Below are 16671 nucleotides of genomic sequence, written 5' to 3' on the forward strand. Positions count from 1 at the left end.
AACTAACGTATACGGTATTTTGTGTGTCACTATAATTTGCGTCTTTTTATTGCAAACAAATTCCTTGTAGATTTATATAAGAATAAACCCTTGAAGTCTTCTACGGCGTTTTCTATCCGATCCCCTAGCTCGTAACAACATATTCAAACGCTGTCAGCACCAGTACTGCCACATGGATCAAACTTTTTAATTTTATTAGGTTTTGATTCTATTCTAAACCCCTGATTCATAATCAGTCCTATTACACCGTTATAATTGTCACACTCTTCTGTCTCTTTCCATCACAGAGTAAACACAATTTTATAGAAAGAGACGAAAGATTATTTTACTTAAAATAATGCAATTACACCGATTTATCTTTTATGAGTATGTAGTTATTAACTTTGAATAGTGTATACTAGTTTTAATATCATCATGTTATGGGAGATAAAAACTATTCAGATATGATGGTGAGGGTGGTGTACTTTTATAAATAAATAATATCATTGTTTGTCATACGATACAGTCCAATCACTAACACGTAAAACTAAAATCTTAAAAGCTACGTTAGTATAAAGTAAAAACAAAGAACAAATTTTAACTTAAAACAGAGTAAAAGTTAACCTCACCGCAAACCTCCCTTGACCATGATTCCGACTCTAGAACATAACGCATCAGCTTCCTCCATGGAATGTGTCGTTAAGATAGCTCCTTTCCCTCCCTAAAAATTACATTAAAAATTTTGTCATACAATTAGTGACATGAAGATTTCTTCATATGATACGCCTAAAAAGTGCAGTTATTAACACCCATTTTAGTGGATGCGTTGCCGGCCTTTTAATTTAGTGTTTATAAATTATCTACCTTATACATTATTTTCTATTCGATTAACAAATGATCATGAAACAGATACAGAAATCTGAGGTCCAGACCTAAAAAGGTTGTAGCCCCATTGTTTTTTTTTAAATTTCATTATAAAGTAACTTGCGGCTTCTATAGGTTCGACAAAAGGTGGTTGAGTCTCTCTCTGACCATGACTAAAATTGAGTATATTTAAAATTGTTTCAATTCGTTGCCCAGTTACTTGACCAAAAGTCCCAATCGCACAATTTCCACCAATTTTATTTAGTAACAACTTCTAAATATCTTACCTGAAAACTAGCAAGAATTGTGTCCCAGAGGAACCTCTTGCTCCTAGGGTCCATTCCCGTGGACGGTTCATCCAAAAGAACAACCCGAGGGCATCCCACCATAGCCAGGGCAAAAGACAGCTTCCGCCGTGTCCCGCCGGAGCATTCGTCTGCATTCTTATTGGCGTGGTCCATTATCTGCAATCCGTTGAGATACGCGTCCACGATCCTGGGTTGTGAAATACCCATTGTTTACATTGATTATTAATTAAATTTATATGATAGTTTAGTATAACAACTAATTATTTAAGAGCTGGGAACCCTGACACAGGTATTTTTTACTTAACAGGGTTCCCAAATCTTACACATTGTATTACATATGTACTTAAAATGAATAAACACATTTTGATTAATAAAATAAAGACTATTAAAAAAAATGTTATTATGGCAGTTCGAAATACATTTTTTTATTTTATACATTTTGATGAGGGTGATAAATATTTTAACTCGGCAGATTATCACACTTATGACCCTCTTTATTTTCGCTTGGGTTATGCTAGACTCGCTTGCAATTTGATTACATATTTGTCAATTTTATATTGTGAAGCATATTATTTAAATTACTATAATATCATTCATCAGCAGTGTTGGCCTAGTGGCTTCAGCGTGCGACTCTCATCCCTGAGGTCGTAGGTTCGATCCCCGGCTGTGCACCAATGTACTTTCTTTCTATGTGCCCATTAACATTAGCTCTAACGGTGAAAGAAAACATCGCGAGGAAACCGACATGCCTTAAACCCAAAACTCGACGGTGTGTGTCAGGCACAGAAGGCTGATCACCTACTTGCCTATTAAATTCACAAACGTTCATGAAACAGATATAGAAATCTGAGGCCCAGACCTAAAAAAAAGGTTGTAGCGCCATTCATTTATTTTATAATATCAGTCAAGTCAAGTCCTCTCTCATTGTTCCCGTAATTTTATGATTACGACTGACAGTTGTGTCCCTTTCTTCGTGTTAAAGATATATAGAGGCGAGGTGTGTACTTAGGGCTTATTAACTTAAAACTGTGTAAAAACGAATTTGTGGTACAATACCATATACACAAATAACATCTATCTTTTATTCGTGGATTTGCTTCATCTCTCACACCCCAGGTTGTCAAAAAAATACCTTTTAACTATACTTAGTAACAGTTAAAAGAAAAAAAACCTGTAGGTAAACTAAATGTCTTCAAGTCTGGTGTCTAGTCCACTATTGAAAATTAAATTTAATAAAATGTAGTATGTATGTAAATAAATTTCCTAGTATTGTCTTTGGTTAACATAGCTTTTACCAATTGAAAGAAAACAATTTTTTAACCAGATTAAAGCTATTTGTATTATTATAAACTTATAATTATTTTACATAATTTTAAATTTTAATTTTTCGCGTGCTTTACAGCGTGCGTGGCCACGGTGACTGAAGACAAAAGGTGTTGAATGTCAAAAGTATCACAGCTGTAGAGAAAGTTGTGTTATCTGTATTTATTTCCCCCGAGTTGGTATCGACTAAAAGAAGCTTTATTCCGGTTAAAAAATTGTTTTCTTTCAATAAATTTCCTGTTTTATAAGTATTTTTCACCAATATTTATTTAATGGTCACAATTTTAATAGTTTCCTAGCCTTGGAGAATTGTGCCTGTCCCTTACTTGGGTGTATCCGCCTTGCTGATACCCCTTATAGCAGCGTAGCACTCGAGATGTTCCCTGAGGGTGACGTTCTTCCAAAGCGCGTCGTGTTGCGGGCAATAACCAAGAAGCTGGAACGCGCTAGAGGCCACTTCATCTACACTTTTGCCGCCCAGCATCACCTAGTGGATAAAATATTAAGTGAGAGATACTATGAACGTTTTAACCAATTTTTTCAATAATTAACGGGAGCGAATTTCAATCAACTTTAGGAGTGGATAAAGTCTAAAGTCCATTTCCAGGCATGTCCAATTCGACGCATTTTTTTTTAATTCCTTTTTTTTGTTTTAAAGATAAACAAAACCTATATATTAGTTTTATATAACAAATTAAAAGGGATATCAATGTTTATGATCAGAAACTACATGACATGTAAAACTTGCGAAATGTATATAAAAAACTACTCACAGTCCCACAAGACAGTCGCTCTTCAGCGGTAACGATCCTCATGGTGGTAGTTTTTCCAGCTCCGTTATGGCCAAGCAGCCCGAACACTTCACCCCCGTGCACCGCGAGCGACAACCGCGCGACTGCCGTGCGTTTCCCGCCATCTCTATCCCCACACCACGAACCTTCAGAGTTTCTCATCCTATACTCTTTACGGAGATTCTGCAATACGAGTAATGCGTCTTAGGAGTAAAGATAGTTATGCCAATAGAATAGTTAGAATTTGAATTAGCTTAGAATGCATTTACTAAATTTTTAGCCCAGAGGAACGGTTCGGTAATTCTGATAATAGGCGAATAAATTTCAGTCTAAGTCTTAACTTATACTGAGCATTCACAATATTCTAAATCTACAGAGTAATAATAATAATTAAAATTCATAAAAGGAGTACGTTTAACTCTGGCAGCATTTCCTCGCTGTATTGCGATACTTATTCGTTGAGCGAGGAAAGCAAGAATATTGTAAATACTGAGTATTTTTGTGTTGGAAATGAATATTTTTGGCTAAACTTTCCAATATGGACACATTTTTTTTGTACATAGTAGAAGTAGTAGTACTCACTAAAAGAAAGCGTTTTGCAAAGTTTAAGGTTGCGTAAACTTATGGTTCATTTTACATATTTTTTATTACAAATATATTTCTACTTATTTAGTGAATGACTTCTTACATGCACCAATAGCGCAGGCACCTGCTGAGACTGTTTGCTATGAATCTGTTGAAGAATAGAAGCCACTCGACGTCTCTCGCGTCTTACGTCATCATCTTCTCCTACTTCACCTCCGACCTCCGACTCCGAGTCCAAAGATTTGTCTGGGTCTATTTTCTTACGCTGAATAGGCAAAAATATTATTTGTTTCAGGCTCCGAATTCCTCTATGTGAATTTACTAATCATCCGGATTCGATATATAGCCAGAAGACAGTGCGGCTACTTGTACACTTACAGCTTATACCAGATTAAATCAATATATGTAATAATATAACCCTTATTCCCTCGAATGTGTGTGAAGAGTATGGCTATGCATCTTTACTTCCTGGTCGAGCTTCAGCCCGTATATGTTATGATTTTATTTATAGTTTCAACCAGTCAACTTTACACGTTTTCTCTCACTATAATGTAAGTGCGTGCCTTTATTTTGCCCACTCACTCTAAACGTTTGATATTTTATTATTATGACATTTTCAATATGTCAAAAAATTTTGTAAACCAAGGGAGAAAAACTTGCAAGATGTGCTGGTGGGTTTTTGCTAGTACTTATCGCCCGTTCTACGCACTTGATTTGGGAATTCGTAGTAGGTAAATGGAAATTTAGATCGTTTTTTTTTATCTACGCATATCTATCACAAGTGTATGTTACCAATATTATAAAAAAAATATATTTTAATTTAAAGTAAACTATCGCTCATTAAACGCTAGTACGAACTATGCAAAATGCATTCATTCAGTAGGATTTTCTGTTTGTGCTTACACGCTGTACTTAAATGAAAGTTCAATATTGTTAGTTGTGCATGGTCTTGCTACAAAAGGGGATGATGGGATGATTAACTAAACCTTCACACATAGTAAGTACACACTTACCGGCCATATCCGTCCACCAGACTTGAGCCGATCTGCAGCCAGCAGTGCGGCACCACATAGTGGAACATGAAGCACCATGGCGCCTATGAGTACCCACACTTCCGCTGTGAAGTAGCTGGACAACGCTGGCACAGGACACAGCCCGCTTAAGTTGCACGTGAGGTACACCCTATGTATAAAATACAAAATACATTTCATATGTCTTTAGAAAACTGAAAGTGCTTTTTTGTAAGTACCCTCACTTTTGTGTAGTTATTATTTTGGAACAATTTCACTTTTTAAAACCTCTGTTCGATTGAAATTCAAAACAATTATTGTTTCGCCTCAGAATATCAAAAGCAGTGATTTTAAAGACAAGAATTATTTAATTACGATTTATAATATGTTTACTTGTTATGTACTCACCTATCAACGTAATAGATAATAGCATAAGGTATGTACATAACATCTAAGAAGCTGAACACAGTGTGAAGGTAGAAAGCAATTTCACTTCCTGAAAACGAAAAAGTTATTTTTTTTTACTCTTTTCCAAAAATAATATAATCCCTAAATTGAACTTCCAAAATATACTGGCCGTTATACGAGTCATAGATAAAATCCGTACGCAGCTATCACGGCCATAATTTTAATATACATCTATTACGAGGATTAATTTATTTATTTATGTGTCTTAAAACAAATTATATGCTTAAAATATAGAAAAAAATATGACTTTTTTATATTTCAAATGTTGCACACATACACATCAAATGTATTACAATATTAAAAATTCCATCTAGAGTAACTTTTACTGTAACCTTACTTTAGTTAAGGTAAATATTTTAGTTAATAATTAGAAGCGTCACGCACTTGACGCCAATATGAGCCCTGAAATTAAATCAATGCGCTACAACCTTTTTTTAGGTCTGGGCCTCAGATTTCTATATCTGTTTCATGATTATTTGTCAATCAAATAGACAAGTAGGTGATCAGCCTCAAGTGCCTCACGATGTTTTCCTTCACCGTTCGAGTTAATGTTAAATGCGCACATACAAAAATAATCCATTGGTGCACAGCCGGTGTTCGAACCTACGACCTTAGGGATCAGAGTCGCACGCTGAAGCCACTAGGCCAACACTGCTCATAAAACATTCTTACCCCATTTAAATGTATCCAAACAAGCGACCATCACAAATGGTATTACTCCAACCCAGGTGGTAATATTGGGCATTATGGATTGTGCCGAATCCATCTTGTCGAAGATGTAAGAGAGACAGGTGTTGAAGAGAATAGCAGAGGGACTGTAGAGCATGAGAAGACCGGTTAACATCGTGATCGCTGAACCGTTGGTTAAACTTGGAATATCGTTTAGGATTACCTAGAAAGTAATGTTTTGTTATCATAAAATTATATTGTCAATTATTTATCCCACTAATAATGACGATTTTCAGGAGGTTCACCTGATGGTAAGCGATACCGCCGCCTAGACACTTACACTGCTAGATGGCTCGCATGTGCGTTACCGGCCTTTTAAGAATTGGTACCCTCTTTTGTCGAAGAACCCTAAGTCGGAAATAATTCAATGGACAACTGGTTCCATATTTGTTTTTAAAGAAATTTTTGCCGCGCATCACAAACGTTCTAGAACTACGGACGTCGTTCAGTGGCTATTAATCTGAACAACTCCTCTGAACACACTCTGTGTTAAATGCGGTAGATGATACAGTCTCACAGAAGGTATAAAGAAAATAAGATCAATTTAAATACTTACAAGGACGAGTACCCCGATGCTAGTGAGAATCATTATGAAAATGAGAATTGTAAAGTATGTGAGGAAGTACATGCTCATAGATAATCCGTTCACCCGTAACTGATTCTTCGCTTTAATCTGAAAATAGAGATACATTTTCATCTACTGATTTGAATGTAGTATACTTTAAGAAAAACACTTTTTGAATAGATTGAAGCTATGTATTATTATTAAAAACTTATAATTATTTACATAATTTTAAATTTTATTATTGCCGAAGTTGACACAGATAACACAACTTTCTCTGCAGATGTGATACTTTTGACATTTAACACCTTTGTCTTCAGTTTGCGTGGTCACCCACGCACGCTGAAAAGCACGGGAAACGGCGGAAAAAAATTAAAATTATGTAAATAATTAAAAGTTTTTAATAATAATACATAGCTTCAATCCGTTCAAAAAGTGTTTTTCTTAATGTGTAAAAGCTATGTTAACAAAAGACAATACTATGTAGTATACTTGACATGTCAGAATTTTGGACATTTTATTAAAACCATATAATTTCAGATAAACTTTTACTATTAATAACGTTTCATATATAAACATGATAAATAGAAGCGATCCCAGATGTGAACCTTGTGGTATGCATCTCACCTCTCTATCATAAACAATATCCACAGCTAACGTGACAGGTACCAAAGCAAATATCATTCCCATGAAAATGGCGCACACCACACTGCCTAAATTGAACTCCTCGGGTTGTTCAGTTTGTTGGAATGGATGAGTCAAAACTTCGATAGGCCTAAAACTATCTATTTGTCCCGTGGCAGACATTAAAACCCTGAAAAATATAACCTTTTCAGGACTACATAAAATCTAATAAACACATTACAGACAATTAAATATTATATATAATACTAGCTGCCCCCACGAACTTCGTTTCTCCTTAATGTGGTTTTAGTTGGTCTTCATACTGTGACACGAAAGAATAATTTCTCTGTATTATCGACACTATAATTTGAATTTGATTTACATTTCGGTCTAAGTAACACGTGGTTGCCTATGCTAACACCAAAAATTTAAAAAGTAGAAATAATTGAACGGTATTTCGTTTACTACAAAATAAATTTAATTTATACTTTAGCCTCAATAACACGTGGTAATCATGATATTGAATTGTAGCTTATATGACACGTTTGTGGGTGTACCATAGCAGTGCCATCTATTGATTACTTACTCAATCCAGTCGAAAAGTATCGACATCTGTTAGAATCTTTTGGAATTAACAGATAATTGTGACTGTCAATTAATTATAGACAAATAATTTGCAATGAAATAAAATTGTGACTATAATTAAAGATCTAAGCTATCCTATCTCTTAAGTTGGACCAGACTGCTCACGGTGTGCCAATTTAATTTAAAATCGGTTAAGTAGTTTAGGAGTCCATCGCGGACAAACATCGTGGCAGGAGATTTATATATATTAAGATAAGATACATATTAAAATACTGTTTTTATTATTAAAAAAAACCACTTACCTGTAAATACTATTATCCAAAAGATTGACAATAATAGGCAAACTATGCGTATACGTGCTATTGTAGTAGGCCAAGATATTCCCGTATGGGATCAGACTTTCCTTTAGGCTGTAGGCGCCGAAGTTCTCCATATCCAGAAGACTTGAGAAATTGCCATCAAATAGTCCGATGGGGTATGCACCAAGGTTCTCTAGGGAGGACTTGAAATTTTCTACTGCTGCGAAATCGTCCTGTTCTGTATGTAAGGCTGTAGGTGTTTTATTGAAGTAGGCATTCGGATCCAATTTTAAAGGCTGCATCCGGAAAAATACTATCTGTCGCGATTTTATGTAGAGACCCAGCGCACAAGAAACTGTAAAAAAATGCACGTTACTTTTCAAGTTGGTTTAGAAATAGATGCAGAATTTATAAATTATTTTTTAATCATTTAATTGGATGGTTTCCAATTAACATTTATTGACATCTAAGGCAACATGTTTGTAAAACTTAAGGTGATAATGAATATTTAAAAAAAGCAAGTAAAGCATCTAACATTAACTTACTGATAGGCATAAAGATCATAACGTAGAGCTTATACGGATCCCTTATCATTCTCACGGTCCGTATGTACACGAGCGCACAGAACGTACGCCAACATGATGGACTTGTCTTCACGATCTCACCCAGCGCTTCTACTGATACCGGTATGTCTGGTGTTACCTGAAAACCACACAAATTTAAAAAGCTTAACGGAATTTGTATATAAGGTATTATAAAAAATATAATTTAATGAACCAAAAATCTCCAAATAGATTAGGAATTTAAGTTGTGTAAGTACATTTACAATAAAAAAAATCTTTTGAACAGTTTTTTCCGGATCGTTAATTATTTTAAAAAAATATAGTAATGTAACAAGATGTTTCGAGTACTCTGAGTCATAGCATCGACTCGTATATTATATAAAGGCAAAATATTGTTAAATCAAGAGCTCTCTTATTCTGATTATTTTTAACAGTATCTGCACTATGGGTTCGTCAAAGTATTCAATGCAGTAAATTACATCTCAACCAAATGAAAAACCAAAAACTTACAGAGGCCACTACCTCTGTCTCCTTCACTTACTCTTTCAACATCATCTACACTTACTCAGTTACATTAATCATAAAAATATAAGATGTTTTGTTGAAAAAGGGCGGTGAGAATGTAAAGAGAAAGACGATGCGAACGTTCAGTCCGTTCGATTTTTTTTTTTTACACTTCGTTGTAGTATTATATAATTAAAATATTTTAAATGCAGGGCTACTGACGGCTTTATCGCTTTATTATGACTGGTCTTCTCTCTAGTTCAATACACATTGACACGCGACGTTTACGTCCTTTTTATCGGACGCGTCTTTCGTTTTGCATACTCCCCTTGGCTGCAAAACGTACCTTGACGTGTTCAACACCGTGTGTGGTAGAGTGTAGCGCATGTGAGGCAGGTGGTGTGAGAGATGTTGTCTTTTGTTGCTCTTTGTCGTTTAGTTCCTGAGTATTTTTAAAAAAATCAGTTAATTTATTTATTTTGTAGATATAAAAACATACAAAAAATTATGTAACAAATTCTTCGTATCGTTTCTCATTTCAATTTTTAAGTCATTTTTTGAAGATTTATTAAAAACCGAAACGTATCAATGAAGCCTTTACCTTTTTTCATACATTATGATTATAGCATGTGCTCTTCTAACAGCGTAACTAAACATAACTGTAAAATGCATAAAACATAACTAATATTTATAAAAATTAAGATCGTAGACCTGATAACTGAGCGTCTTGCTCTGAAGAGACAGACTTCTAGACAACGCTCGAGCCCGCACCAGCTTTACTGAAGACACCCCTTCCACCGATTCAATCTCTTCTGCATTCTCTCCTTCCAGACTTAAAAACACTTCTTCCAACGTCGTCATTGATACGCCGTAACTTGTAATACCTTAAATATTAAATTATAATTAGATTAATACTTTGTTAATTTTACGTCTACTATACTATTACGTCTTAACCCTGAAAATGAAGATTCAAATATATGTACTTTCGGTCAAGTGCGCATTTAACACTCTCTCGTGATGCTCATGAGAAGACCGGCATGCCTTAGACTTAAGTCAACGGCATGTGTCAGGCAAAGCTGATACTTTCTTACAAGAAAACAAAATATTACGAAATTGATACAGAAATCTGGGGCCAATAATTAAAAGGTTATACACGATAAAACTGTTTATTTTTGGTACAAAGAATATGTACGTGATTGGTATCGTCAAATGGTCAATTCAAGACAAATAGGCAATTAACGGCAATGTTTTAACGACCTTTATTACTTGATGATCATTACATTATATACTTAAAATATATGGGAAAGGGTTTTGTCTTTGTCCAGTATAGCTGCTTTGACTGTTCTCATTATACATTTATGCTATTTTAAATAGAACTTCTTTATCAAATATAAACGCGATTTTAGTACTATTATACTTTGACGTTTCTTATCTTTCCGCCTGGGTTAGCGAGAGTCGCATAAATCAAAGACAGCCTTTTAAATCTAATATAAGTAAATTCTTACCCAGTCGATTTGTCTTCTCCCGAATTTCAGTTTCGATAGCATGGAACAGTGGCGGGAAGAGATGTACCGCGTAATGAGGCAATATGTATGACAACTCTCGGCCATGACGACGCGCCTTCTCCGCCCGCCCGACGTGACCTCTTACTAGACGAGTTATTTGGTTCTCGCGACAGGCGCCTGGTTTACAAAAGGCATGTTTAAATAAGAATAGATTAATCATATTTTTATTTAAATCTATTACAACATATATCACAATCGTTCTTTTAGGATTTCTCGACTAAACTAGAGCTGGATGAAAAATAACAAATCAAAGAGACGCATATATCCTAACCCCATAATATCGCGTATTTTGTTTTTTTACGTAGTTTCTCAGTTTAATCTTTAAGGTATAATTAATGCATTAACTTAAAGTCGTTATTTTAATAGAATAAATAAGAGAATGTTACAATATTTATTATAATAACTAACAACTAATTTTTAATTTTGTTAAAATATTACATTACTAAAACTCACCATCCAAAACTAGCGTCAAATGATAACCAATACCAAACTTATTCTTCAAAAACAGTGACGTTCCAGCACATCGTACCTGAAATAATTGTAACTGTGAACAAATATTGGAAATATAACTCAAAAAGGATTCTTATTGCCTATTTACAATCTCCACGAGGCGATTGGTACGCTCGTGTCCCTTCGCCTCGCTTTGTCGGATTTTGGGGAGCGAGACAAAGGACGCAAGGGCGCGAGGCAAAAGCATAATTACAGCATCTAAATAAACTGAGAGCGTGGATGGCTATCGAGCAGCCTCGACGAAGCGCCTCGCGAGTCTAGATCCGGCACTCGCGACTTACAAGATTTTGAATCGAAAATAGTGCATGGCTCCCATATGTCAAATTCAATACGTTTTGGACATAGATGAGTAAGACAGCGATTAAAAGAGTTTAATCTAAGCGTAACTGGTCACTAAAGGGAACGTCTATGATATATAGGGGCCTGGTAATTTTATGTGACCTATACATATGTTTAATTTGGGGCATGACAATTCTTAAACTGATTTTTATAAAAATATTTAACTTTTGCAATCGCTATAATACAAATATGTTCTCAATATTTTAAAAATTCGATTCAAAGCTGTCAAAACACCTGGAGGATTTTTTCAGTTCTACATATATTTTTTTAATAATTCATCATCCATAAAAAACAAACCAGATAAACTTACTCTCCCCTTGCTAATAACAGCCTTCCGGTCACCAAGGATGTCAGCTTCATCCATGAAGTGCGTGGTGAGAAGAAGAACCCTCCCCCGTTTGGCTCGCTGTAAGATACGCCACGTCTTTCGACGGGACACTGGATCCACACCAGCAGTTGGCTCATCCAGGATTATTATCTGGTGTGATAGAATTAGATAGTACCGCTCCTTGACAACTTTACCGTTTCCACGGGAACTCAGTCACGTGGGCAATACTGGGTAAACAATTTCATTTATCGCTAAAATCGTGAACTTCGTGTGTAGGAAGGTTTGGTCACTTTGCAATTATAAAACTACTAACTAGTTTATAAGCTTGTGTGATTACGCTCATGAGAGAAGACCTTGAGAACTTTCTTCTTAGTATAATTTGTAACTATTGTAGAATATTGCTACCTTTTAAAATTAATATAATTGAATTTAAAAAAAAATATATGAAGTAGGTACTTATATAAAAACATTCTTAAGAAACTTGCTACTAGTGCGTATGTGCCATAGCTGCTCATTTGACTCGTACGGTTGTTGACGAATTGACGTCGAAGTGGGATGGGCGAGTCAGAGTAGGGAATAGATTATAAAACAAGTTGTGGCACATGCCCACGAGCACTCCTTCGCTTAACTTTGAAGTTTATGTAAAGTCAGTGAAGTGAAAAAAGTGAATTATAGTGAATCAAGTCATTATTGGAGTGTTTAATTTCCTACCCTAAGAACTAGATCAACTAGCTCTTTTAGAATATTGCTTTTTATTTTAATAATTAATATTCGATAAAGACTTCGACTAGTCTAACTGTGACCCGAAGACCTAAATGGCTAAGGTCGAGGAGTTGTATATATTCTTAGCGGTCGGAATAACTTTGTTAAAGTGATTCAGAGCATGACGTCACCGTAGTGATTCTGGTCTCGAATTGTAGGTGTCCCTACAAGTCTATAATGGCAACAATATTTTGTCTTTTCCGCTCTCACGTTATATTGCAAAGAAATAAATAATTTAAAGTAAAGCCTCGTATTCATGGTAAACATTTGTTGACCAACAGTTGATCAACATTGTTGATGAGCGGCAATAATGTTGCTGGAAACTTTGTTTAAATCAATATCCACACGCCAGTCTGCGTTTAAGTGTTGCCCGAGGTAGTAGTGTTGTGTTCTCTGTATCTGATGTCATAGAATGCTTTTGATTGAACAGTTCTATTAATTGCATTATTTTATCATTGCTCCATACTACTGCCATGTTTATAAATAGTTGCAAACATGTCCACACACGTCAACAATTCTTGGCAAACAGATGTTAACGCTCATCGGGCGAGAACTCGTCAACCGTTGTCAATATACTTTTTTAAACTATAATTACCAACTAACCTTTGGATCTCCGATAAAAGCAATGGCGATACTAAGTCTTCTCTTCTGACCACCGGACAAATGTTTTGAGAAAACATCCATTTGGTCCAATAGACCCACTTCGGATACCGCCTTGTGGACTTCATCCGGGATTCTTTTACTTGGTATACCCTAAAGTGAAACGTTATTTTTATGTTTTCTTTGCATTAAAATATTATAATGAGGCTAGAATACGCTTTTAAATGGGAGTCCATGTATTGTGCTTATAGCTTTTAGCTTAACTTACTTTAACCGCAGCGAAGAACTTTAAGTGTTCTTTAACAGATAATAGATCAAAGAGTACATCTTGTTGAGGGCACACTCCAGTCATTTGGCGGATTTCATGCATGTCGTTGGGATCCCTAAAAGTAAAACTAAATTTGTTTATTTTTTTAAACACGCAATTTTTTTTCGTCAATGTTTTTACATATACTACAAATTACATATTGTAAATAAATCATTCACAGGTACCAACGGTACTAAAACTATATCTAACCCTTACCTAACGTCTAATCCATAAACATAAGCCGTGCCAGCTGTGGGTGCAGTTAAACCCGTCAAGATATTAAACAAAGTAGACTTCCCAGCACCATTATGTCCCAATACCGCAGTTATTTGACCCTCATAGATGCTAAGGTCTATCCCATCTATGGCCTTTATTTCCGGTTTCCGGCAATGTCGGAATGATTTCTGAAGACCAACTATTCTTATCGCTTCTTTATCCTCGAGTTCTCTGGGGACATTTATTATTAACATCACTACATAAATGTTGTACTTTGTTTACATGTATTGAATAAAATCCACAACGATGCGATTTACAAACGAATGCAATAAAATAGTACCAAATAATATTCCCATAAACAACCCTTTAACTAGACAACATCATTTACAGTAAAAATATGAAAGAATTAGCGATCGGTAATGATTTTGAACCCGGAGATTCTGAATTTGATTAAAGTCGTGTAAAAGCACTACTAAAAACTACTTACACAATTGATAAAGTAGATTCAAAAAATACTGTTTAATTACTAAAATATAATCAGCTGAATTTTCCAAATTCCGAAAAAATCCACAACATAAATAAACAAACATACTAATCCAGAGCGTGAAATATTCGGTATTGAGCCGATCAATGAAAAAAATTTATTACTAAGCGCCTATCTGGTACATAACCTAACCTAAATTAGTGGTTGCCTAGAAGAGATCGCTCGTAAGCGATAAGGCCGCCAGTTGCCCGTCTTTTAACTGTATTATATTTCTGTATGAAACGGAGTATTCATAAGTACATAAAATTGTAAGTGTAAAATTTTACTGTTTTTTTTATTTTTTTTTAAATTTATGTTCACCATAATTGTCAGAATGCATTATATATGATGTGTTCAATAAATAAGATTTCGAAGTAACACAAATAATTTCTTGTCATACAAAAAGTTACTTTCTATAATTATACTCACTTGGGCACAGGTTCAATGTCCTTGTTGTGAACTGCATCGCCATTCGAGTGAAAATGTACTGCCGAAACTCGTCCGCGTCGGCTGCCCAGCCAAAAAGAAGGCAGAAGGCAAAACCAGGGCTTCTGCTTGATGCCATATTCACCTAAAAGAGGATAATATATATTTATCCTTTGATTTGACCGGTACGATAATACAACTTGCTTTGCATTTAATTAATATGATTACTGGACTATTTGTAGGAATGTCAAGATATTATTAGATATATTTATACTAACTAGGCACGACAGCATCCAGCCAGTAAGCAGCGAAGCCATATATAACCGTGTCTATGGCCATCATAATGAGACTGCCCCCAAACGGGACCCCTGAGCCAGCGCTCCATAGATTGTCCCATGTCACTCCTACGCCTTGCATATCCAATACTAGGGCCTGTATGTAAATCGCGTGTTTATTAGCCATGATCGAATTATTCGGTTGTAATTATTTCTTCGAATTATTTGTTCTAAGATCCTAACCAGAGACAAGCTGAATTGTAATCTTTAGAAGAAGTGAAGATTTAGTGTTTTCGATATGAAATTGAAATAGTGCGAGTCTTACCTAACATTCTAGGAACGTAACACAAAAGTAGATGTCATGAATAGTTAAAAAAATTAATGGCTTGGTAGCAATTAACATAGTTCCTTACTTCCTTTTTTTTAATTTTACAGGGGCAAACAGTGTTGCCGGCCTTTTAAGAATTGGTACGCTCGTTTCTTGAAGGAGCCTAAGTTGAATTGTTTCGGAAACACATCAGTACATATAAATTCCTAACAAAATTGAGTTTAGTTTCAAGGACTTTATCCCACTAGAACAATTTACAATTGTAATAAAATTTTGTTACAAAAAGTTTGAAACGATTTACTAAGCTTGAAAAAAGTCAAACGTTCATCCCCTGTCAAATCCGAAATAGATAATATTAAGACAAAATTCCCAAATACCTTGTCCATCGCGAGAGCGTAACAACTGGAACTGATGAGGGACACGAACCAAAATGCGAGAGAATCTGCGTTCGATACAAACACCTGGATGAAGTACAGTCCACTCATCAGATTTACTGCAAAGCTGCCTAGGATACCAGCAGTCTGGAATTAATTATCCATTAAGTAAATAATATAAAAATGGTTTAAATTAACCTAAAAGCAAGACCGATACAAAGACGATGAAAACAGTACTAGAAAAAACTTACCCTGGCTTTGTCGAAGAAAGGAGTGAGCATGAACGCAAACGTGATGATCGTAAAACCAAATAACAGCATCAAGAGAAATATAAGGACGTATGATGAATGTTGAAATACCTGAAAGAAATACATTTTTTTAAAGTAATACTAGTAGTAGAAATATAGAGAAAGGAAGAGACAAAATAAAGAATACAGCGTTAAGGAAAATAACTAATGTAACAGATGTTACAATAACAATAAATACAGTAAGGTGGAAATGGGCGGGGCACATTGCAAGAGTAGCAAAAAAACAACTAAAGGTATAGCAAACGAAAAAGAGAGACAACTTACAAGGTGGTTACCACTAGACCACTATAGAGATAGACCACTTTAACAACAGCAGGCGGTACGTGGCAGGGAGTGGAACAGTGCAGAGAGGAATGGCGGGATTTAGAGGAGGCCTTTGCACACAGATACACTAGATTGAAATGGAAATATGTTTAAGTGTAAATGTATCTGAATCGGCTTTTATTTTTATTATAGTAGTAGATACCAAGATACCAAGATACTTAGTATTATAGTTAATAGTAACTATTACAAATTTAAAATTTTGAGTCTTATTCTTTAAAATTAAATTATAAAATTATCTTATTCTTGACCATAACTGCATGTTAAAAATATTCATTTTTTAAATTAGTTGGTT

At 35.1% G+C, this 16671-nt stretch overlaps 1 protein-coding gene across 3 annotated transcripts in view; it reads right to left on the reverse strand.

Annotated features, from left to right (window-relative positions):
• The window catches only part of LOC123713820 (cholesterol transporter ABCA5-like), a 37606-nt gene that overhangs the window by 5848 nt on the left and 15087 nt on the right, over positions 1-16671 (reverse strand). For all 3 annotated transcript variants that reach the window (XM_045667691.1, XM_045667692.1, XM_045667693.1), the window contains 24 exons: positions 15999-16106; positions 15751-15894; positions 15049-15202; positions 14774-14915; positions 13822-14052; positions 13567-13681; positions 13302-13451; positions 11919-12086; positions 11213-11288; positions 10700-10876; positions 9906-10078; positions 9541-9636; positions 8673-8829; positions 8131-8482; positions 7247-7433; positions 6614-6730; positions 6001-6220; positions 5269-5356; positions 4864-5032; positions 3954-4115; positions 3248-3448; positions 2801-2961; positions 1131-1338; positions 609-700 (listed from right to left, as the gene is read on the reverse strand). In XM_045667691.1, the coding sequence (XP_045523647.1) occupies positions 609-700; positions 1131-1338; positions 2801-2961; positions 3248-3448; positions 3954-4115; positions 4864-5032; positions 5269-5356; positions 6001-6220; positions 6614-6730; positions 7247-7433; positions 8131-8482; positions 8673-8829; positions 9541-9636; positions 9906-10078; positions 10700-10876; positions 11213-11288; positions 11919-12086; positions 13302-13451; positions 13567-13681; positions 13822-14052; positions 14774-14915; positions 15049-15202; positions 15751-15894; positions 15999-16106 (3848 nt within the window). The remainder of the gene's footprint in view (positions 1-608; positions 701-1130; positions 1339-2800; positions 2962-3247; positions 3449-3953; positions 4116-4863; positions 5033-5268; positions 5357-6000; positions 6221-6613; positions 6731-7246; positions 7434-8130; positions 8483-8672; positions 8830-9540; positions 9637-9905; positions 10079-10699; positions 10877-11212; positions 11289-11918; positions 12087-13301; positions 13452-13566; positions 13682-13821; positions 14053-14773; positions 14916-15048; positions 15203-15750; positions 15895-15998; positions 16107-16671) is intronic.

The sequence above is a fragment of the Pieris brassicae genome, chromosome 8, assembly GCF_905147105.1.
Source record: "Pieris brassicae chromosome 8, ilPieBrab1.1, whole genome shotgun sequence".
NCBI classification, from domain to species: domain Eukaryota; kingdom Metazoa; phylum Arthropoda; class Insecta; order Lepidoptera; family Pieridae; genus Pieris; species Pieris brassicae.